The sequence below is a fragment of the Rhinoderma darwinii genome, chromosome 6 (genome assembly GCF_050947455.1).
Source record: "Rhinoderma darwinii isolate aRhiDar2 chromosome 6, aRhiDar2.hap1, whole genome shotgun sequence".
NCBI lineage: Eukaryota > Metazoa > Chordata > Amphibia > Anura > Rhinodermatidae > Rhinoderma > Rhinoderma darwinii.
In genome coordinates, this window is record NC_134692.1 from 142583806 (window position 1) to 142607170 (window position 23365).

General features: G+C 47.4%; 1 protein-coding gene across 1 annotated transcript; it reads left to right on the top strand.

Annotated features, from left to right (window-relative positions):
* The first annotated feature begins 440 nt into the window (after nt 1-440).
* On the top strand, nt 441-16403 carry LOC142656684 (uncharacterized). The gene is made up of 5 exons (XM_075831609.1): nt 441-506; nt 2861-3240; nt 5553-5676; nt 7809-7882; nt 15961-16403. Exons 2-5 carry the CDS (start codon nt 2940-2942, stop codon nt 16401-16403), a joined length of 942 nt encoding a protein of 313 aa, XP_075687724.1. The 5' UTR covers nt 441-506; nt 2861-2939.
* Nucleotides 16404-23365: the final 6962 nt, after the last annotated feature.

Genomic DNA, 23365 nt, shown 5'->3' on the forward strand with positions numbered 1-23365 from the left:
ATGTATTGTAGCCATAGCAACCATCGTCCCCCCCCTGCGAATGCGTTGCGGGGGGCGCAATGAGCTGTTAGAGGTCGGTATTGACCGCAGCATTTAACGAGTTAAACGAGCCGGATTGTGCCCGAGCGCGATGCCGCTCGTTACTCTGAAGTGTCGGCTGTAAAATACAGCCCACACCGGCATCGTATGGAGCGGGTTCACTCCGTGAGCCCGTTCCATACTTCCCCTACCCAACTTTGGCATATGGATACGTCAAATGTCGGGAAGGGGTTAAAATAACAAATGTGAAGTCAGAGTTTGAATGTGAGTGGCAGTCGGAGTCGGTTGGAGAGGAGGACGGTGGTACCTGGGTCCATCCATCTTGGATCCAGACACCGGCCGCCTTCATCATCAGGCCATAGTGAAGCTCGCAGGAAATAAGAGACCGCCTTAAGAGAAGGAAATCCTCTGACATCTATTGAGAGTAGTGGGAATCCATTCTGTGGGCAGTGTCACCTTATAGGTCGGTGAGTCTCATCCTTCACCTATACACTTTACTGCCCTCACTGACAGGGGCAGTTACACAGGAGCAGAAAGCTGCAGTCATGGACAGATATCTTATCGTCCCTCTGAAGCCACAAGGAAAGCCGAGAGAGAGAGACTATAAGGATTGAGTCTATAGTAAGAATTGTGCCTCCATATCATATGGAAGAAAGTAACCGCCATTTTATGTGGAAAACCTAAGTAAAATTGTGCCGCGAGCGAGTCTGTTATACTGCCCTTCTTCAGCCTACGGTCTCATTTTTCACCCAAAACACCATCAGGACAGGAGCAGAAACAGGGAGTGTCCCAGGGGATATAAAGAGACGGGCTTCCTCAGTAACCAGTGCAAACCCCCTCATCACTAGCTGTGAGCAGGCCCTGCGAGAAAGGGAGGGCCTGTTGGCCATCGTGATCCACACTGAGAGCCGAGCCGGCTGCCAAATTATGGGCCTGCGCCTTTCCCCTTTCCTATCGCTCCTTAGGTCACCCGCTTGCACACTACACCATAGCACATGGTGCATCACTCCAGCAGGTGGAAGGGGGCGCTGCGCTGGCTGCTTTCCACTGCTTGTGAAGTGCCCAGACCCAGCGATTCTGCAGCTGCCTTTTCGCCCGGACTCTGGGGTGAACCAGCAGGGCATGCGTCTGGGCAGCAGGGACCGAGGGCTGTAAAACAGGCTGGGCCAGTGTACATGGGAAAAACTCTTCTGTGCCATCTGCAGCAGAGAAATCGTCTTTAAATATAGGTGGAGATGTCATGCCAGTTCCCACTAGTGCTTGTCTGGGTGCCTGGCATCATCTGAGCACCAGTGGTCGGCGGCACATTCACAGAGGGTGTACGGAAGGCTGGGGGGGGCACCTCTGGGGAGACCCACAGTGTTATCTGCGATGAAGGAGGCCAACGCTGTGGCAAGCCGAATGGCTACTCAACAGGACCTAGCCCTGCCCAGACCAGAGGGAGCGTGAGTGACAGGGGCATATACTGACTAGGAACAGCCTCTGGCCTGCTCCTGCAGAGGATGACGGAGCCGGTAGGACAGCGCTAACTACAGAGGGATGGGCGGAGCTAAGAGCGGTCCTAGGCCCTAAGACTGCGTACCCACCACCACAGACGGTGAGAGCCGGGCGGGTTCAGCGGGTAGAATGGCGTGCAGGGACGCCGTCAGGGGGAGCCGGGTGGTAAATAACACGATTCACAAAAATTGAGAGACAATCTTACTCAAAAAGACCATATACTGGGCAATCTTAATATATTCATCATAATAAAGAGTATAATTACATACAAGTTGGATGAGAATCATGAAGTGGTAAAAATATCAATCAAATAGAACCACTGAGAAAAGAGGAGGGCTAAATATAATACCATGGAGGGATAAATAAAGTACTGACTATAGTATAATGATCACAGGGCAACTGCTACCCATAAACATGAGGAATTATGCAAATAAGTGGAGCCTTGTCGGACACAGGTATGGACCGCATAGCATAACATTCCAACAGTCAAGCAGCATTTCCGTTAAGACGAGCAGACATTGCGCCGTGGAATAAAAGCAGCATTGCGGATTTTGCTGTAATTCAGTCCACTTTCTGCAGCAGGAATTGAAAGGCTGCGGTACGAAAAATACGCACTGCAGGTCAATTTCTGGTTGGAAATTTTACGCAGCGTGCTGATGAGATGTATTGTGTCTCACCCACTTTGCTGCTACTGTATTCTGCTGCATATTTTCTGTCCGCAATTCCGTTACGTGTGGACGAGCCCTTTGAATCTTGAAAAGTTGTCAAGTCAACTCGTTTTTGTTATCCAGCAAAGATTCTCTTACACAGCAAAAACACATTAATACATTCTCTCGAAGTATCACTCTTAGGCTGGATTCACACGAGCATGTTCGGTCCGTAAAGGACAGAACGTATTTCGGCCGCAAGTCCCGGACCGAACACAGAGCAGGGAGCATCATAGTTATGTACGACGCTAGGAGTCCCTGCCTCGCTGCCGGACAACTGTCCCGTACTGTAATCATGTTTTCAGTACAGGACAGGAGTTCCACGGAGAGGCAGGGACTCCTAGCGTCGTACATAACTATGATTCTAGGAGCCCGGCTCCCTGCAGTGTGTTCAGTCTGGGACTTGCGGCCGAAATACGTTCCGTCCGTTACGGACTGAACATGCTCGTGTGAATCCAGCCTTATATTGAAGTTAAAATGGAAGTATAGAATATGAGACAAAAAGGTGGGGTTAGTTAATTTCTTTCACAGAATCTACGACCAAAAACATTAAAGTCAATGGGTTGTTATTTTTGAACTTTGCCTTACTTTGTTCATTTTCATTTTCTATTTCGCAGATATTTAAGGCTGATTGCACGATTCCTTCCACCATTTCTTCTGCCACCCTTCATTCTCTACAGTCCTAGTTTAACTAAAATGGCTCAAGGCATCCGAGAGAGGATTAACCAGTTCACCACTGGTAATGTGCCCGGGTATGAGAGGGTAGTTGTGCAGCTCTTTGGGATGTTGGGACATGGGAAATCATCCCTTATAAACTCATGCCTGTGTGTGGTGAAGGATTCGGAGTATCATAACTTGGCCGGAGCTGGAAAGTCCCATGGATCAATGACAACGAAGAGACAGGAACATAAACTAACAAATGTGCTGGTTATGGTTGATAACCGAGGAATCCAAAAATGGAAGTGTGAGGAGACTGCGGAGGTCTGTGCCCAGCTCTGTAAGTTGTTCTTGGAATTATTGTAATTGATTTTTATATTAGACCCGTAGTTATTAACATATTCTGGTGCTGAGCAGGTGCACGAGGAGGAAAACGAAACGTTTGTTTCCATGTTTTGTATATATTACATTGTGTGTTGATGAGCGCTGGAGTGATGTATATATGTATTAACCCATCCAGTTTATGGATATTGTATGTTTCTACATGGTTATGTTTTGTTTTGGTAGTTTGCATTTTTTTTAAATTAAAAATATTTCTAAAGCTTCGATCACATCGGACATTTCCGTCAGGGGAACCCATGAGCGGAACCCTTAAAGAGTCTCTGTCACCACATTATAAGTGGCCTATCTTGTACATGATGTGATCGGCGCTGTAATGTAGATTACAGCAGTGTTTTCTATTTAGAAAAACGATCATTTTTGACGGAGTTATGACCTATTTTAGCTTTATGCTAATGAGTTTCTCAATGGACAACTGGGCGTGTTTTACTATATGACCAAGTGGGCGTTGTACAGAGGAGTGTATGACGCTGACCAATCAGTGACCAATCAGCGTCGTACACTTCTCTCCATTCATTTACACAGCAGATAGTGATATAGCTATATCGCTATGTGCAGCCACATAAACACACTATTACATTACTGCAGTGTCCTGACAATGAATATACATTACCTGCAGACAGGACGTGATGTGTATTCATTCTCCTGACCACTTCTGTAGCGTCTGTGTGATGTACAGCATAGCAGGCGTAGTCTCGCGAGTTTACGCGGTAAGCTGTCATTCACAGCGAGATCTCGCTGTGCTGTGCTGTAAATCACAGAGACGCTACAGAAGTGTCAGGATTCTGAATAGACATCACGTCCTGGCTGGAGGTGATGTATATTCATTGTCAGGACACTGCAGTAACGTTATAGTGTGTTTATGAGGCTGCACATAGTGATATCGCTATATCGCTATGTGCTGTGTAAATGAATGGGGAGAAGTGTATGACGCTGATTGGTCACTGATTGGTCAGCGTCATACACTCCTCTGTACATCGCCCACTTGGCCATATAGTAAAACACGCCCAGTTGGTCATTAAGAAAGTCATTAGCCTAAAGCTAAAATAGGTCATAACTCCGTAAAAAATGATCGTTTTTCTAAATAAAAAACACTGCTGTTATCTACATTACAGCGCCGATCACATCATGCACAATATAGGCCACTTATAATGTGGTGACAGCCTCTTTAAACAATGGTGACAAACGGAAACCATTTGCATCGGTTCCGTCACCATTGAGATCAATGGGGATGCAAACGGAAACCTATGGTTTCAGTTTGGATCCCGTTCATGGGTTCCCCTGACGGAACGCTCCGATGGAGCCCATGAACGGAGCCCCGACGCAGATGTGAATGAAGCCTAAGCCAGTGGTTCCAAAACAGGTTACCGTTGAACTACAGGCAAAGACACGTGGCAAGATCTCGTGCTCACGGAGGAAGCAGCTCATTACATTTCATATATTCACTACAAGGCCCCACTTTTGTCAATACCTCTGGGTGCAAATAGAGAACCTTGTCTATTATTTGTCATACTGTCTGATGAGTAAGTGTATCTAAGCCTATCATGTGTGATACTGTTGGCTAAACAGGCGTATCTAAACCTAGTATGTGTGATACTGTTTTCAGAGCTGCTGAATCTATTCCTATCTTGTGTGATACTCTCTTATTAGAAAGAGTATCTAAGCCTATCATGTATGATACTTTCTGCTGAGCCAGTGTATCTAAGCCTATCATGTGTGATACTGTCTACTGAGCCACTGTATCTAATCTTATCTTGTGTGATACTGTCTGCCGAGCTTCTGTATCTAAGCCAATAATGTGTGATACCCTCTGCTGAGCCAATGTAGCTAAGCCTATCATGTGGTAAAGAACCACATTTTGCAGGATTAACCCTTCATGATAGTCCTCCCGCCTGGTAGAAAACCACACTTCTAGAATATACGTTCCCCTGGGACCCCGCTTTTGTAAGATCAGGTGTCCAATTACCTCCAGTTATCTATAGAAGCTGGCCGCAGTCACAAAGAGGTGGAGAAGCCGGGCAGGTGCACGGTTGTCTCCGTTATCGCATCTTGGAGTAACTGAAACAAGTGAGCAGGCGCTCGGTAATGAACTGTTTGATGTGATATAGCAATGCGCTTCAGGACTTTGTGTGGGGACTCTGGGGACTTTTCCCACCAGGGCGTCCACACCAGGTAGTCCATCTTGGTCCTCATGGGTTTCCTCTCACCGTCCATTTTCCTTAAAAAAAAGATCTGTTTCTTTTGCTCTCGTAGGCTCCTTGCGAGATATTGGAGAAGTTACCTGGGATAAAGACAATCTGGAAGAGACTTCAAAACAGCTTCTACACAAATACACAAATCGTCCTTCAGATTTCATTTTGCCCGTGCTGGTCTACAGGTATTATATGTTGTAACTCATCTGTCATGACCTATCCAGGGCACAGTGACAATCCGTGTGGGAGTCTCCATAGTGACTCTGCAGCCATACATTTTGCAGGATCAACCCCTCATGGGGGAGAGCAGCAACCATTGGTTTGCAAATCCTCTTTACTAATTATTATCATGTGTTATGCTCCAGTCACACCCAAAGAACAAAGTATCAATTCTGCTAGTTGTTAGTAACTCATAGTGTAACTGTTATCTAAATGCCCACAATGCACTGCTCTCTGGTAACAGATCAACAGAATGCTGAACTTAGGCCACATGCACACGAACGTGCTTTTGCGGCCGCAATTCCCCCGAAAATCCACGGGAGAATTGCGGCCCCATGCATTCCTATGGGGCCATGCACACGACCGTGCATGGCCCCGGAGCCCGGACCGCAGAAAGAACGGGCATTCCTTATTACGGCCGTGTTCTGTGGTCCGGGCTCATTGAAGATAATGGCCGCAGCCATGTGCACAGCCCGCGATTTGTGGGCGGCTCGTGGCTGTCACTCAGTGGCCGGCCGACCCGGAAATCACGGCTGTGCACATGGCTACGGTCGTGTGGATGAGGCTTTAGTTTTGTGGGTGAATAGAAAAGTAAACACGCTATAGTGTTAATCAGTAATAATACATTAGAGGTGTATTAGTATGAGTACAGAAAATATACTGTATATACCCTCCTCAACATTGAAATTGCAACACCAAGAAGGAAACCTTTTGTAATTGTGGAAATCACAGGATCGGTAGACATGTTCATGATATGCAAATGATAAGAAAATTAAAACAAAATATTACAAACATCTTGAGTTATTCAGTATCGAGTATGAGCGCCACACGCAGAAATTCACGCACTTACACGCTTGGCATGCTATCGATGAGGTTATTAATGGTTGTCTGAGGAATGTTATGCCACGCTCAATGCACTTGGGCAAGCAAATCATCCAGATTGGCTGCTGGCAGCTCCCTTTGCACTTGCCGACCAATGACGTCCCAGATGTGCTTGATGGGAGACAAGTCCGGAGAGGCTGCAGGCCATGGTAGCTCGTTTAGGCCATGCAGGCTGCTCACAGTGGCACGAGGAACATGCGGCCTGGTGTTTACCTGTTGAAAAATGGAACACTTCGAAGAAAAAATCGTACCACTGGTTCCACAGACAAATCAATGTAACGTCGAGCTCTTAGTGTACCTGAAATGAAGACTAGAGGGGTCCTGCTACCATACATTATGCCACCCCACACTATAATCCCGGGAGTAGGACCGATGTGATGTTCCCCTGTGAAGGCTTCTTCATGGTGTTGCCAACGTGGTCTCCAGACCAATCCCCGGCTATCATTGCGTCTGAGACAAAAGTGGGACTCATCGGTGAATAGGATAGACCTCCATTGCCGTCTTGCTGTGCACCATGATAGGCTTTAAGAGCGGTGGCGTGTGGTTGATGGAGCACCTCTAGCTAGACATCTGGCTCGTAGCCCAATGTGTTGTAAACACCTTCTGATGATTTGAATCGACACTGGTTGCTGCCCGAGGCTTGGGATGTGACATCCAATTTCACTTGCAGTGCAGAATGGATCTCTACGCGCCATTCTTCCAATCAGACGACCCGTCCGTGCAGAGGTTCACCTCCACGCTGCTCTTGCTGTCATGCCCATTCATTCTTGCACTCCCAACCTCCGGGACACGCAACGTTGAACAGTGCTGACATTTTGGCTGAGGCGCGTAGCGACCCGCCGGAGTGATAAAACAAGGTCTCTCAGTTGAAGGATTCTGTCCCTCTCAGTTTGCGACAAGTGGTGATAACTGACACGTCAATGAACAGGAGGCATCGCACAATCATCCTGCACCACATGATCCGATATTTGACGTTTGATGTGGCTAAAAAACGTTGCTTTCAGTCCAGCTTTTATGCCCCCCCCCTCCACATGCCGCAGATTGGAGCGAGGTGCTTAAAAATGTGATCATTTGCAGATCTTAGTGACACCTGCTACTTCCTCAATTTGTATAACTTTACCGCTTGTTCTTCTTGGTGTTGCAATTTCAATGTTGAGGAGTATTATCAGTGTTGATGAAAAAGATGACATGTTTTCGTCCTTTTTTCGTGTTTCAGCGCTATCACAACGTTGACCAACGATGACGTTTATACCATGGAAAAATGTATCACAAATTCCTTCAAAATCACAGGTTTGTTTCCAGCGACCACAGTATTTTCTTCTAATATTGATAAATTATGATTTAATTAATTTACTCAGTCATACCTGAGCTTTAATATGAAGGCTATAGCCAGGCAAAGACTCCTGTTGTGCCAGTCTTGCCTGACTTAGGTACTTTTGTCCGAGGTAAAAGGACAGTTCTGCGTTACTCTTGTCTATAATTGTGTCTGCCATTACATTTATTGATATTGCATCACTTGAATAGAGCTAAGTTGCAATACCAGGAACAGCCCATGAACATGAGTGGCACTGTGTCGGGAAAATTATTTAAAACAGATCCTTCTTTCTAATCTCAGACAACTGCACTTTTGGGGCATCTCAGGACAGTTGAGTGACAGCAGCCCTACAATTTAAGGGGTAACTAAACTTTTAAAGAACTTCTGACATGTCAGAAGTTTTGATCGGCGAGGGTCCAAGCACTGAGACCCACTGTAAAGGATCTGCCAGGCACAACTTCTGTGTATACGCCCATAGGTAAGTCTGCACCTGAGTCTATGTCTCTGAGACTGACTCCATCTTCCACCACTCAGGCTGGCAGGCTTAGGAGTGGGAGAGCCTATCGCAGCCTGGCCAGACGGAGCTAGCTCCCGCCCTCTGTCTATTTATACCTGCCTTTCCTGTTCCTCCTTTGCTTGTGATTCTTCTCGTGTGGTTTCCTGGCCCAGCTACAGCTTCTGACTATTTGATCCTGCTCCATACTGACCCTGGCTTTCTGACTACCCTCCTGCTCTGCGTTTGGTACCTCGTTCACTCCTGGTTTGACTCGGCTCGTTCACCACTCTGTTGCTCACGGTGTTGCCGTGGGCAACTGCCCCATTTCCCTTAGCTTTGTGTACCCTTGTCTGTTTGTCTCGTGCACTTACTGAGCGTAGGGACCGCCGCCCAGTTGTACCCCGTCGCCTAGGGCGGGTCGTTGCAAGTAGGCAGGGACAGAGTGGCGGGTAGATTAGGGCTCACTTGTCCATTTCCCTACCCCCATCATTACATAATCACAAGCCCCATACCTAGTCTACCCTGGTCCCTGACACTACTATGGACCCCCTTGAGACCCTGGCCAAGCAAATGCAGGGTCTCTCCCTACAGGTCCAGGCCCTGGCTCAGAGGGTCAACCAGCCTGACGCTACCATGGTAGTGCCCCTCACCTCACCTCTTGAACCCCACCTCAAGTTGCCTGACCGGTTCTCAGGGGACCGGAGGACTTTTCTCTCCTTTCGGGAGAGTTGTAGGCTCTACTTTCGCTTAAAGCCTCACTCCTCAGGTTCTGAGAGCCAGCGGGTGGGTATAATTATGTCCCGGCTCCAGGAAGGGCCCCAAGAGTGGCTTTTGAGGTCCTTAAGAAGTGCTTTATCTCGGCCCCGGTGCTGGTTCAGCCCAACCAAATGGAGCCATTTATCGTGGAAGTTGACGCATCCGAGGTGGGAGTGGGGGCTGTCTTGTCCCAGGGTACCAGGTCCCTCACCCATCTCCGTCCCTGTGCCTACTTCTCCAGGAAGTTTTCGCCCACTGAGAGTAACTATGATATTGGCAATCGCGAACTCTTAGCCATTAAATGGGCATTTGAAGAGTGGCGCCACTTCCTGGAGGGGGCTAGGCACCAGGTAACGGTCCTTACCGACCACAAGAATCTGGTTTTCCTAGAATCTGCCCGGAGGCTAAACCCGAGACAAGCTCGATGGGCGCTATTTTTTACCAGATTCAACTTTTTGGTTACCTATAGGGCTGGATCTAAAAATATTAAGGCCGATGCACTGTCGCGTAGCTTCATGGCCAGCCCTCCTTCGGAGGAAGATCCTGCTTGTATTTTGCCTCCTGGTATAATCATTTCTTCTATTGATTCTGATTTAGTCTCTGAAATTGCGGCCGATCAAGGTTCAGCTCCCGGGAACCTTCCTGAGGACAAGCTGTTTGTTCCCCTGCAATTCCGGCTAAGGGTACTTAGGGAGAATCATGACTCCGCACTATCTGGTAATCCAGGCGTCCTGGGTACCAAACACCTCATTGCCAGAAACTATTGGTGGCCTGGGTTGCCTAAAGACGTTAAAGCTTACGTCGCCGCTTGTGAGGTTTGTGTTAGGTCCAAGACTCCCAGGTCCCGACCAGCGGGCTTACTACGTTTCTTTGCCCATTCCCCAGAGACCTTGGACCCATATCTCCATGGATTTTATCACCGATTTGCCTCCATCTCAAGGCAAGTCGGTGGTATGGGTTGTAGTAGACCACTTCAGTAAGATGTGCCACTTTGTGCCCCTCAAGAAACTACCCAATGCTAAGACGTTAGCTACCTTGTTTGTCAAACACATCCTGCGTCTCCATGGGGTCCCTGTCAATATTGTTTCGGACAGAGGGGTACAATTTGTTTCATTGTTTTGGAGAGCCTTCTGTAAAAAGTTGGAGATTGATCTGTCCTTCTCCTCTGCCTTCCATCCTGAAACTAATGACCAAACTGAGAGGACTAATCAGTCTCTAGAACAATATTTAAGGTGTTTTATCTCTGTCAATATGATTGGGTGTCATTCATTCCCTTCGCCGAATTTTCCCTTAATAACCGGGTCAGTAACTCGTCAGGGGTCTCCCCCCTTTTCTGTAATTTTGGGTTTAATCCACGGTTCTCCTCCGTTTCACCTGGTAGTTCCAACAATCCCGAGGTAGAGGTCGTTCATCGGGAACTGTGCACAGTCTGGGCCCAGGTTCAGAAGAACCTAGAGGCGTCCCAGAGCGTACAAAAAACTCAGGCTGATAGAAGACGTTCTGCTAACCCCTTTTTTATGGTCAGGGATCTGGTGTGGTTATCGTCTAGGAACCTTAAGGTCCCGTCCAAGAAGTTTGCTCCCCGGTTTATCGGGCCGTATAAGGTCATTGAAGTCCTCAATCCTGTCTCCTTCCGACTGGAGTTGCCCCCATCTTTTCGAATACACAACGTGTTTCATGCCTCCCTCCTTAAACGCTGCTCCCCGTCCTTGGCTCCCTCGAGGAAACCTCCTGTTCCCGTTCTCACCCCTGAGGGGGTGGAATTCGAGGTGGCCAAGATTGTGGACAGCAAGATGGTCCAAGGCTCCCTTCAGTACCTGGTCCATTGGAGAGGATACGGGCCTGAGGAGAGGACTTGGGTACCCGCCCGGGATGTTCACGCTGGGGTATTGGTCAGGAAGTTCCACCTTCGTTTCCCCAATAAACCAGGTCCACTTAGAAAGGGTCCGGTGGCCCCTCATAAAAGGGGGGGGGTACTGTAAACGCTCTGCCAGGCACAACTTCTGTGTATACGCCCATAGGTAATCAGTCTGCACCTGAGTCTATGTCTCTGAGACTGACTCCATCTTCCACCACTCAGTATGGCAGGCTTAGGAGTGGGAGAGCCTATCGCAGCCTGGCCAGACGGAGCTAGCTCCCGCCCTCTGTCTATTTATACCTGCCTTTCCTGTTCCTCCTTTGCTTGTGATTCTTCTCGTGTGGTTTCCTGGCCCAGCTACAGCTTCTGACTATTTGATCCCGCTCCATACTGACCCTGGCTTTCTGACTACCCTCCTGCTCTGCGTTTGGTACCTCGTTCACTCCTGGTTTGACTCGGCTCGTTCACCACTCTGTTGCTCACGGTGTTGCCGTGGGCAACTGCCCCATTTCCCTTAGCTTTGTGTACCCTTGTCTGTTTGTCTCGTGCACTTACTGACCGTAGGGTCCGCCGCCCAGTTGTACCCCGTCGCCTAGGGCGGGTCGTTGCAAGTAGGCAGGGACAGAGTGGCGGGTAGATTAGGGCTCACTTGTCCGTTTCCCTACCCCCATCATTACACCCACACTGATCGCTAAAACGAAGCGCAAAAGGCGCTCAGGTAAGTGCTGTGGAGTGTTGCTTTTGATCGGCTTTCATCGGAAAGCAGAGCGAGCGGTGTACGGACTCATAGACTTTCTATTGAGCCCGTACACTGCTCCGGGGAAAGCCGATCAGAAACGGAGCGGCACAACGCTCACCCAAGAGATTCTGACACTTCGTCTTAGTGATCGGTGGGGTCTTAGTGCTCAGACCCCCACCAATCAGAACTTCTGACATATCTGAGATCCCTATAATACTGCTAGTTTGCATCATTAGACCCACAATCGGGCCGGGAAGTGCGACTAAAATATAAGAAATATGAGTAATTGGGAACTAGAGTAAATCATATTTAAAAGAAAGAACAATAAAAACGTATAAAATTCCTTGTGTCAGCCGAGCAATTGTCAATTTCCCAGAATCCTGAATGGTAAATCTAATCTAAGTACTGTAAAGCTGAGTTTACATGACCTATTTTCAGACGTAATGGAGGCGTTTTACGCCTCGAATTACGTCTGAAAACACGGCTCCAATACGTCGGCAAACATCTGCCCATTCATTTCAATGGGTTTGCCGATGTTCTGTGCCGACGACCTGTAATTTTACGCGTCGCTGTCAAAAGGCGGCGCTTAAAATAACAGCCTCGTCAAAGAAGCGCAGGACATTTCTTGGGACGTAATTGGAGCCGTTTTCTTATAGACTTCAATGAAAACAGCTCCAAAAACGGCCGCGAAAAACGCAACGAAATATGTGAGTTGCTCAAAAAACTTCTGAAAATCAGAGGCTGTTTCCCTTGAAAACAGCTCCGTATTTTGAGACGTTTTTGACTCTGCGTGTGAACATACCCTAATGGTACTTCTCCCTCGACATATAAAGAAAACTGGGAAACAACCCTGTGGAGGTAAAACTAAGGCCTAAGTCACACGAGCGTGTCCTTTTTGCGCGTGTAAAAAATGCAGCGTTTTTCCTCCGTTGCAGTTCCATGTGACATCAATGTACGGTGCGTGTCTGCGTTTTTTATGCGCATCATGTCATCCGTATGTCACGCGTTTTTTACGCCAGCAAAATAAACTGAAGGTGTTTTTGTTTCCTCATCATTTCCTTAGCAACTGTTGTGTGAAAAATGCATGGCACACGGATGTGCGTCCGTGTGCTGTCCGTGATTTACACGCACCCGTTTACTTCACTGGGTGCGTGATGCGCAAAAAACACAGAAGTATAGGACATGCACGCTGCGTGAAAAACACTGAATATCTGAATGGCCCCATTGAATTGCATTGGTCCGTGTGACGTCCGTTGTTTTAACGCGCATAACACGGACGTGAAATACGCTCGTGTGAATAAGGCCTAAAAAACAGATATCATTACGAGCAAGTTGACAACAGAGGAAACTCAAGGATTGATAGTTACTGGAGATGATGTGATTTTTATGCATTTAACTGCATCTTCATAATGTCTGACCGTGCTGCCGATGTTGTTGCTGAACTGCTTGTGTTTTTGTTAAGGGTATAGCCACACGGTGCGTCGTTGACGCGGTTTTGTTGCGTTTGAAAACCGCATGCGGTCAACTGCAGAAAAACACGTTGTAATAGAATAGCAGCCGTCTGTCCATAACAAACATCTCATCATTGACTTCTATTGAAAAACGACTTGCTGCTGTTTAAAAAGGCAACATAAAAGCACCGTGACCGCACCGTGTGGCCGCACCCTTATTCAGACGATCGTATAATAGGTCCGCATGGACCTATGTTAGTCAATGGGGCCGTTCAGACAGGCCGTGATTTTCACGCGTGTGTCCGCTGCGTAAAACTCACGACCTGTCCTATATTTGTGCGTTTTTGAAGTCAATGGGTGCATGAAAATCACGCGCAGCACACGGAAGCACTTCCGAGTGCCGTGCGTGATTCGCGCAACAGCAGGACAAATTATGAATGAAAACAGAAAAGCACCGCGTGCTACAAACATACAAATAGAGTGTCATAATGATGGCGGCTGCGCGAAAATCACTCAGCCACAAAACATATGGTGATGACACACGGAGCTTTTATGGATCTTTTGCGCACGCAAAACGCACACGCTCGTGTGAATCCGGCCTAAGGGTATGTTCACACGCTTAAAGGGAATGTGTCCCTAGAAATTTTTTATTTTTTTTAGCTAAACAGTTAATGTGTAATCATTTATATACTGTTTTAATTTTTTTCACAAGTCAGGAAATATTATAAATTAGATTCTAATTTATAACATTTCCATGTGCTGGTCACTAGAGGGAGCAATTCCCAAAATTGCAGCATTGGCATGTGGTAAAGCAACCACATTGCTTTATGCTGCAAAATTGGAGAAGACACACTCGCTCTAGTGTCCTCACACAATCCCCCCTCCTTTCTCCTGGCTAGTGCCAGGAGAAAGGAGGGGGTTGAATGTTCAAACCTCCTACACTGTGTGTCGCCATTTTTTGAGCGACTGCACAGTGTAGTAGGATTAGATACAGTGGTAATCAGACAGTATAACACAAACATACACAGACATAACTTACCTGCTCCTGCCGCCCCCACCGCTCCTTGTCCTTGCGTCTTCGTATATGGCCGGAAGCCGTGACCGGAAGTCGTCATCTGACTGTCCGGCCGCGGCTTCCGGTCCACATGAAAATGGTACCGGATGTCGCTCTGCCGAAGACCCTCCTTTTGGTCTGTGTGGGAGCGGCGCATGCGCCGTTCCCACACAGACGGCGTACGCTATAGTGAATGGAACGGCTCCCGTTCGCATTCTCTATGGGGATGTATGTGCCGTACTCCATCTCTGTATGTGTCGTTAATCGACACATACAGAGATGAAAAAAAAAATGGCAGCCCGCATAGGGAAGAAAAAGAAAGAAAAAAGTACAACACAAAAACACAAAAATAAAATTATATTTAATTACATACTAAATGCAATAATATATATAAAAAAATATTTTTTCGTGACACCTTCCCTTTAACAAAAAACTTCTGAAAATACGGAGCTATTTTCAGAGAAAACAGCCTCTGATTTTCAGGTGTTTTTGAAGCTTCTTTTAATATTGAGCTTCTTTTGAGGTGTTTTTCGTAGTGTTCAATGGAAAATCAGCTCCAAAAAACGCCTCAAGAAGTGATATGCTACTTCTTTTTACGGATCGTCTTTTTACGGCGTAAAAAGATGTCCCATATAAACTAAATGCTGTTTTTACAATTGATTTCAATGGGCAGATGTTTGTAGGCGTTCAGCTTCCGTTTTTTCAGGTGTTTTTCGAGGTGTAAACGCACCGAAATACGCCTGAAACCACTGCGTGTGAACATACCCTAAGGGTATGTTCACACACTAGACTGAAAACGTCTGTAAATACGGAGCTGTTTTCAAGGGAAAACAGCTGCTGATTTTCAGAAGTTTTTGAAGCCACTCGCGATTTTCGCTGCATTTTTTATGGCTGTTTTTGGAGCTTTTTTCGATAGTCAATGAAAAACGGCTCCAAAACCGTCCCAAGAAGTGACCTGCACTTCTTTTTTGCAACCGTTTTTTTTTACGCGGCCGTTTTGAAAAACGGCCGTAAAAAATGCTGCTAAAAGCGCTCTGTCGGAACAGAACGCCGTTTTCCCATTGAAATCAATGGCCAGATGTTTGGAGGCGTTCTGCTTCCGAAAATAGGCCGTGTGAACATACCCTTACAGTTCTGCAATGCCTTGTAATGAACTATATGCAGGCAGCACCTAACAAACTTCAACACGGGTGAAAACTGTGTCCAGCAATTATTTCCTTTAAAAACGCAACAGAACTGCAGCATTACAGAGACAAAAAAACACATGCAGATGACCGCATGCGGTTTTCAAATGCAACAAAACCGCGTCAGCGACGCACCGTGTGGCCTTATCCTTAGGCCTGATTCACACGAGCGCTGCACATCTCAGACGTGACAAACTGCAATTTTTCACGTCCAAGGTGCATCCGTGCTCAGCGCTGCGGGACGCAATGTCATCCCCCATAGTTGAGAGTCTATGGAGTGATGCGTGAATAGATAGGACATGTCCTATTTTCCCACGGACCCCTCACACGGTCTGTTGAAACAACGGCTGTGTGAACACATTGAATTACATAGGTCCGTGGGACGGCCGCTGTTTCAATGGCCGTCCCACAGATGTTTAACACGCTCGTGTGAATCAGGCCTTAGGTGTAAGCTACATGGGCAGTTTTCACTAAGACAGAAGCATTGATTAGAAGGGTATTCTCTCATTAAACAGGAATTCACCCCATTGTTGTGATCACCAAATGCACCTGGAGCAACGTTGAAGAAATAAAGATGAAGTTCGGAAACCTTGGTGTATTGAAGAAAATCTTCCTGGAGAACTACACGGAGAACAACTGTGAACGTACGGCGCAAAAGGACCAAAAGATTCTGGATTTTGTCAACATGTGTGTTGAAGAGGCAGAACGTGTCCTGAGGTTGAGGCAGAATGAGGATCCTCAGATGAAATTTATCACCCAGGCTACTCACCAAATAAAACTTGAAACTGACATTTTGAGGGAAGACAAAAATAAACTAAAACTTCAGACTGACGTTTTGACGAAAGAGAAAAATAAACTAGAACGTGAGGCTGACATTTTGAAGGAAGAGAAAATTAAACTAGAACGTGAGAATGCAGCTTTGATGGAAAAGAACAAAAAATGGTGTAGGCTAATGTGAAAGAAGTCCAAGGACTCATACGCAGGGCGGACCGTGTGCATGGGGCGTGTATGGCGGTATATAGAACCGTACGCACTCCATGTGCCGCCATATAGTATCTCTGCACAGATCTGTACTACTGTAATATCCACCTCTAGAAACAATCCTTCTAGGGGAGAATATCTCTGCAATATGTCATTTAATGGAGCACAATATGTTTTATTTTCACGCAAACAGAAAAACCCCTCTTTGTGCCCTCGGGTATATGAATGTACACGATGGGCGATATATTTTGGTTCTGTACGACTTGGTCCTATCACGGTTTATTCACACGGGGAAGATTTGTTGTGACTTAATATCCGTTCCTTACATGTGAACGGGGCTGTTTCCACAGTATGTACATGGATTTCAACAAACCCCATTCAGATGTATCGGAACGGTCGCTGAAATTTCGGCAACAAATGTGCCACATGTGAACATCCCCTCACGTAGCTGCATGACACGAGGCTTCGGCCGGTCCATACTGAGATCCACATTATTGTGCTGGTGTTTTTCCCTGTGTACATTGTGCTGCTGTATCTGCAAATAAACATAAAATAAAAACCAATGTGTATCACAATAGACTTTCTGCATGAAACCCGCACATGACGTTCTGCTACCTAAAGCTGCACCTTGTATTATTCATTTACCGGGGGTGAGTTTACTTTCCAGTTCAGCGTTATACTGGTAATGATCCGTGTACTGGGCTCTTCTCCTGCTACTGGGTAAAATCTAAGGGAAAGGCTGCCTCACCCCATGTCCCACGATCAGTTGCGGATTTTTTCGCCATGGATTTAATTTCAGAAATCTTCAGAAATTTTTCATTTTTGTGGCAGAAAATCTAAGTTTTCCCCGCAAAAAATAGCAAAATCTAAGAAAAACAACCCTATTTCTTGTTTAAATTAAATAAAACACTCTATACTTACGTCCCCGGCGTTGTTATAGCGACAGCTCCTTGTTCTACATGTTGCTGGCCCCCTGGGATGACGTTTCATCCCATGTGACTGCTGCAGCCAATCACAGGCTGTAGTGGTCACATGGGCTGCAGCGTCACCACAGGAGGCCGGGCTGCAGAGACCAGAAGGATGTGTTGCTATGGCAACACCAGTGAAGGTAAGTATTGCCTTTTTTTTTTTTTTGTTTTCCGCAGCGGCGATTCCGGCACAAAATCTGCACCACAATTGGGTGCGGTCTTTCGGGCGGAACTCCCTGTGGCTTCTAGGTCGAATACGCTGAGAACATATCCTTATAGTGGCCAACAACTTGTCACCCAGGTTTCCCAGACAGACAGAACTGGAAAATGGCAAAATAGAGGATGGATCACAGTGCCGAAAGTTTTAAGTGCCTCATCGCTAGTGGAAACGTTAACATTGTTTATCATAGAGCCCGTAAACAGTTAATATTCTGATCCGGAACACTCCACCCATGTGACGTATCTGAATAGGAATCAGGAAGAGAATTTTACTTTTGTGAGGACGACATTTCAGGGCTTGGTCATCAAGACAGGTTTCCTCTGGTAAACATCGCCTGCTCCCTCGCCCTCTGCCAGGTTATTATATATTCTGATATCTGGCGGATTTCATCCACTTCCTGGGAATGGGGTTTAGATAATAAAAGGCGTATACAATCTATATCATTATTCTGCAACCGGGCATCATATAGTATTGTAGCTTCAACTTATAGTACGGATCCATAGCACGGCGCCTATAAGATGAACAGTTCAATACAGTTGATTCACCCAGTTAGGATTTACACAAGGTTTGGTCAGAAAACTTCCAAACGTGTGCATTTCTGGCATCCATTTAGGAGCTCTGCTGAGCTGTGAAGGTCTGTCAACACACTTGCTGACTGTTTCCTGCTTGTTCTTGTGATTTCACTCTGGGACACTTAATCTTTACAATCGGTCACTATACAGTCATCAGATGTAGGGAAAACTAATCGCTTTATAGGAACTCATGTAACTTCTTAGGAGTGTGTCTGACAGCAAGCTTGCTGACTGTTTCCAATAACAACCAGCAGAAAAGTGAGTGCTGCTTTGGAGTATAATACAGGATGTAACTCAGGATCAGTACAGGATAAGTGATGTAATGTATGTACACAGTGACTCCACCAGCAGAATAGTGAGTGCAGCTCTGGAGTATAATACAGGATGTAACTCAGGATCAGTACAGGATAATTAATGTAATGTATGTACACGGTGACTCCACCAGCAGAATAGTGAGTGCTGCTCTGGAGTATAATACAGGATATAACTCAGGATCAGTACAGGATAAGTAATGTAATGTATGTACACAGTGACTCCACCAGCAGAATAGTGAGTGCAGCTCTGGAGTATAATACAGGATGTAACTCAGGATCAGTACAGGATAAGTAATGTAATGTATGTACACAGTGACTCCACCAGCAGAATAGTGACTGCAGCTCTGGAGTATAATACAGGATATAACTCAGGATCAGTACAGGATAAGTAATGTAATGTATGTACACGGTGACTCCACCAGCAGAATAGTGAGTGCTGCTCTGGAGTATAATACAGGATATAACTCAGGATCAGTACAGGATAAGTAATGTAATGTATGTACACAGTGACTCCACCAGCAGAATAGTGAGTGCAGCTCTGGAGTATAATTCAGGATATAACTCAGGATCAGTACAGGATAAGTAATGTAATGTATGTACACAGTGACTCCACCAGCAGACTAGTGAGTGCAGCTCTGGAGTATAATACAGGATATAACTCAGGATCAGTACAGGATAAGTAATGTAATGTATGTACACAGTGACTCCACCAGCAGAATAGTGACTGCAGCTCTGGAGTATAATACAGGATATAACTCAGGATCAGTACAGGATAAGTAATGTATGTATGTACACAGTGACCCCAGCAGCAGAATAGTGAGTGTAGCTCTGGAGTATAATACAGGATGTAACTCAGGATCAGCACAGGATAAGTAATGTAATGTATGTACACAGTGACTCCAGCAGCAGAATAGTGATTGCAGCTCTGGAGTATAATACAGGATGTAACTCAGGATCAGTACAGGAGAAGTAATGTAATGTATGTACACAGTGACTCCACCATCAGAATAAGGTAGTTCCAGCAATGTGTTCCTGACAATCCTCCAGGAACCCTATGGGAAAAAGAGAGAAGGAAAATGCAAAATGTAGTACAAGAAAATGTCTACAATAAAGGCGTCTGTGGACATTCAGTCCCTCCGCGGCGATCGTCGTCCAGGGGGATGAAGGTCATCGGGCCCCGACCCTCGGTCTCTGCGTGGAGGTCGACGTTCCATGGCTCGGAGGTCGGATGGCTCTGCTCCAGGTCGGATTGGCTGACGGGACCCAAAATCCGGGTACGGGCCTCCTCTGGGAGCAAATGGTGTCGGCGGTTCGGTCCAGTCTGGTAACCGCACCGGCGTGGTCTCCAAGAATCAGAATGCTTCCTCCAGATCTTCAGGAGAGCGGACAGCAAAAGACATTCCCTGCTTGCGAAGAATGATGTGGAAAGGATGTCCCCACCTGTATGTTGCGCCTGCTGCCCTTGTTGCTTCCAATAACGGGCAGACAGTTCTGCGCATGGAGAGTGTCAGTCTGGATACATCTGGCAGGACGGTGATATCGGCGCCATTGTATGGGACAGCCCCCTTTTCCCAGGCTCTGCGGGCAATCTCCTCTTTCTGCTTGTAGAAATGCACTCTACAGATAACATCCCTGGGTCGATTGCCGTCTCCATTCTTGGGACCTGCCAGTCTGTGAACTCTGTCCATCTCTATGGGCATATCTCGCGGGCGCTCCAGGAGCTTGTTGAAAATGTGGGTCACAGCATCGTAAAGTCCATCGGGGGGGTACAGACTCGGACAAACCCCTCAGTTTCAAGTTGTTCCGCCTTCCCGTTCTCGACATCATCTAAGTGTAGGGAGAGGTCTCGGAGTTGCGTAGCTTGGGTAGCCAAGGACTGGGAGAGGACCGATATGTCTAGGGAGTCGACGGAGTGCTGGCGTTCTAGGGTGTCCACTTTCACGGCTAGGGCACGTACCTCCTGGGTGACCTCACCTATGGCCCTGTCGTGTTTCTCCTTCAGTCGTGCGAGGCGGAGGTCTAAATCCGTTTTAGTGGGCAGTACCTTGACCATCTGTGGCGAAACCGGGTCAGAGGGGGTCGGTTTACGCCAAGAGAATGTGGGCGATAGATTCAGGCGACACAGATTAACAGGGGACAAGCCACAGCGGCGCGTTTATTAACAGGGACAGACACACACAGAAACAATGCACCGCTGCTTCTCCCCTCTGGGCTGGATGGGACAGGCTACCTCACTATGGGGTATCTCCACTGTACCTTTCATCCTTTGGGGTGTCTCCAGATCCTCCATAGTTAGATGGGACTCCAGCACTTGTCCTCTGTTACTGTCCCTAGGTCAGGTACCATCTCTGAGGTAGACAGCCCCTGCCTGCAGCTCACACTGCTATCTCATCCTCTCCTGGGCAGCAACTAACTGAGAACTCCTCCAGTACCACTATCTCCCTCACTCACCGCTCCCTCCTTTTTCTTATATACATTAGACAATTTCCCGCTTGCAGCCTGTGACTCATTCTCCTTCAGTATAAGATTAACCCTAGAGGGGGAGGACAGTGAAGCAGCACTGAATACAATACAAATCAACTGGTTATCAAACATAACGTAATGCAGTTTGAGGGGACATATCCACATCTAGCACCGGGCGCCATCTAAGCTATGGCACCCGGATGGCGGGAGCGCGACGGTTTGCGGCAGCCTTAACCTGTATTTGGGTACAATGCCTGTAACCGTCACCCGTTCCGCCACACCATCTCCCAGAGTTCTGCCAGTGTCCGTTCCATGGAGAGCGGGGGGCCCAAGGACAGGCCGGTGTGGTGGTCTCCTGTGTGTACTGACAGGGTGGGGGAGAGGGTCTCCCGGAAGATGACCGGCAGCCCCTGGCTCTGCTGACTGCTTGGCACGGGTAGAGGCTGCTGGGCCAGTGGTGGTAGTGGTGTCTCCAGTGTCCCGCATGTAGGCGCCATGTTAGGGGCCCCATGACTGGTAACGGGCTGGTGGTGGCTATGCAGGAGGGGTATGATCTCTGTCTGGGCAGGTGTAGGGGGCCCTGTGCTTCCTGCCCCACACTAACCTCTGTCTGCCGGCTGCATCTCTCCTTCAGGTCCTGCGGTGCCGGGCTGTAGCTGGCCGGAGTGAGAGGTAGGCGGGGTGTGCCCCTGCTGCGACACGGAAGGCTGGCTGCGGCCTATTGGAGGGGACGAGGAGGCCCGTTGCGGGGTGCCTTCTGGCGCAGATCGGAGGAACCGGGCGATATTTGAGGTGCCCGAGGGGTACCGACGGTGCTTCCCCCTGGTCATATTGGTACAGGCGGCTGTTTTGTGAGCCCTGTCGGGCGATATTCGGCGGGGTGAGTCCGGAGCTGCAGTTGCACGCGTCATCACACCGCCATGCCTAAGCCACGCCCCCGGTTGATCTATATTGTGATCGGTAGTCACTGTCCAGGGTGCTGAAACAGTTACTGCCGATCGCTTAACTCTTTCAGCACCCTGGACAGTGACTATTTACTGACGTCGCCTAGCAACGCTCCCGTAATTACGGGTGTACACACGTAGTCACCCGTAATTACGGGAGCCCCATAGACTTCTATGGGCTGCCCGTGCCGTAATTACGGCCTGAAATAGGACATGTTCTATCTTTTTCAACGGCACGGGCACCTTCCCGTAAGCATACGAGGAGGTACCCGTGGCCAATAGAAGTCTATGGGCCCGTAATTATGGGAGTTTTTACGGTCGTGTGCATGAGGCCTAAATCAGATTTTGCTTTTGAATTGTGGTTCAACAGAAAAAAATATATAAAAAAAAACTGATGAACCTGCTCTGGACATAAATGATGGTCCCTTAACTTAATATTTTTTTGCACAGCCTTTTGAGGCGATCACTGCAAACCAACGATTTGTGTAACTCTCAATGAGACTTCTGCACCTGCCCGCAGGTATTTTGGCCGCTCCTGGTGAGGACTCTGCTCCAGATGTCTCAGGTTTGGAGGAGGCTTCTCCAGACGGCAGGTTTCTGCTCCTTCCACAGATGTTCAATAGGATTTAGATCAGGGCTCATAGAAGCCACTTCCCAATAGTCCAATGCTTTGCTCTTAGCCATTCTTGGATGTTTTTAGTTTTGGGTCATTATCCTGTTGGAGGACCCATGACCTGTGACTGAGACCAAGTTTTCTGACAGTGGGCAGCACATTTCTCTCCAGAATGCCTTGATAGTCTTGAGATTTCACTTTACCCTGCACAGATTCAAGACACCCTGTGCCAGGTGCAGCAAAGCCGCCCCAAAACATAACCGAGCCCCCCCCCCCCCATGTCTCACAGAAGGTACAATGTTCTTTTCTTTATACCCTGTCCCAAAGAGAAGGATTTGGACACATCTAGATTGTTTCTCACCCTAGCACTAGGGCTTTCATGTAACAGGCGCGCAGGAGCAATACATTTTGGACCAAAGTTTAAGCGGGAAATGAGTATCCAGAGATACCGGCATTCAACGCAGTTTAAAAGCTTTATTTGTGTCCAGAGAGAAGGAACCCAGGGGAAACATCATGCTGTGCAGCAGCGATATTTAAGAATGTGGACAACCCCTTAAGTGCACAAAACCATTTAGGTAGCAATATAAAAGTATGTTAACCCTTTATTGCCTCCAAACCTCCCAGACTGAGCCAATGACTCAGGGTTACATAATGTCCAGTACAAGTTCTGTGTGAGTCTCTGATGTTTACCTGCTCTGCCTAGGAGAGCTACATTTCTGCTTCGTTCTAGCGATTGGTGGTGGTCTCAGTGCTCAGACCCCCACCAATCAAAACTTCTGACATGTCACTATGACATGTCAGAAGTTTGTTGAACGTTTAGTTACCCTTTAAATAGGTCTTCACCA

Bases quoted from the DNA above. Each gene is read 5' to 3' on its own strand.
- LOC142656684 (XM_075831609.1), top strand. From the start codon at position 2,940: ATGGCTCAAGGCATCCGAGAGAGGATTAACCAGTTCACCACTGGTAAT. The intron at 3,241-5,552 runs GTAAGTTGTTCT...TTGCTCTCGTAG, and splicing joins GGAGGTCTGTGCCCAGCTCT to GCTCCTTGCGAGATATTGGA. The intron at 5,677-7,808 runs GTATTATATGTT...TTCGTGTTTCAG, and splicing joins TTGCCCGTGCTGGTCTACAG to CGCTATCACAACGTTGACCA.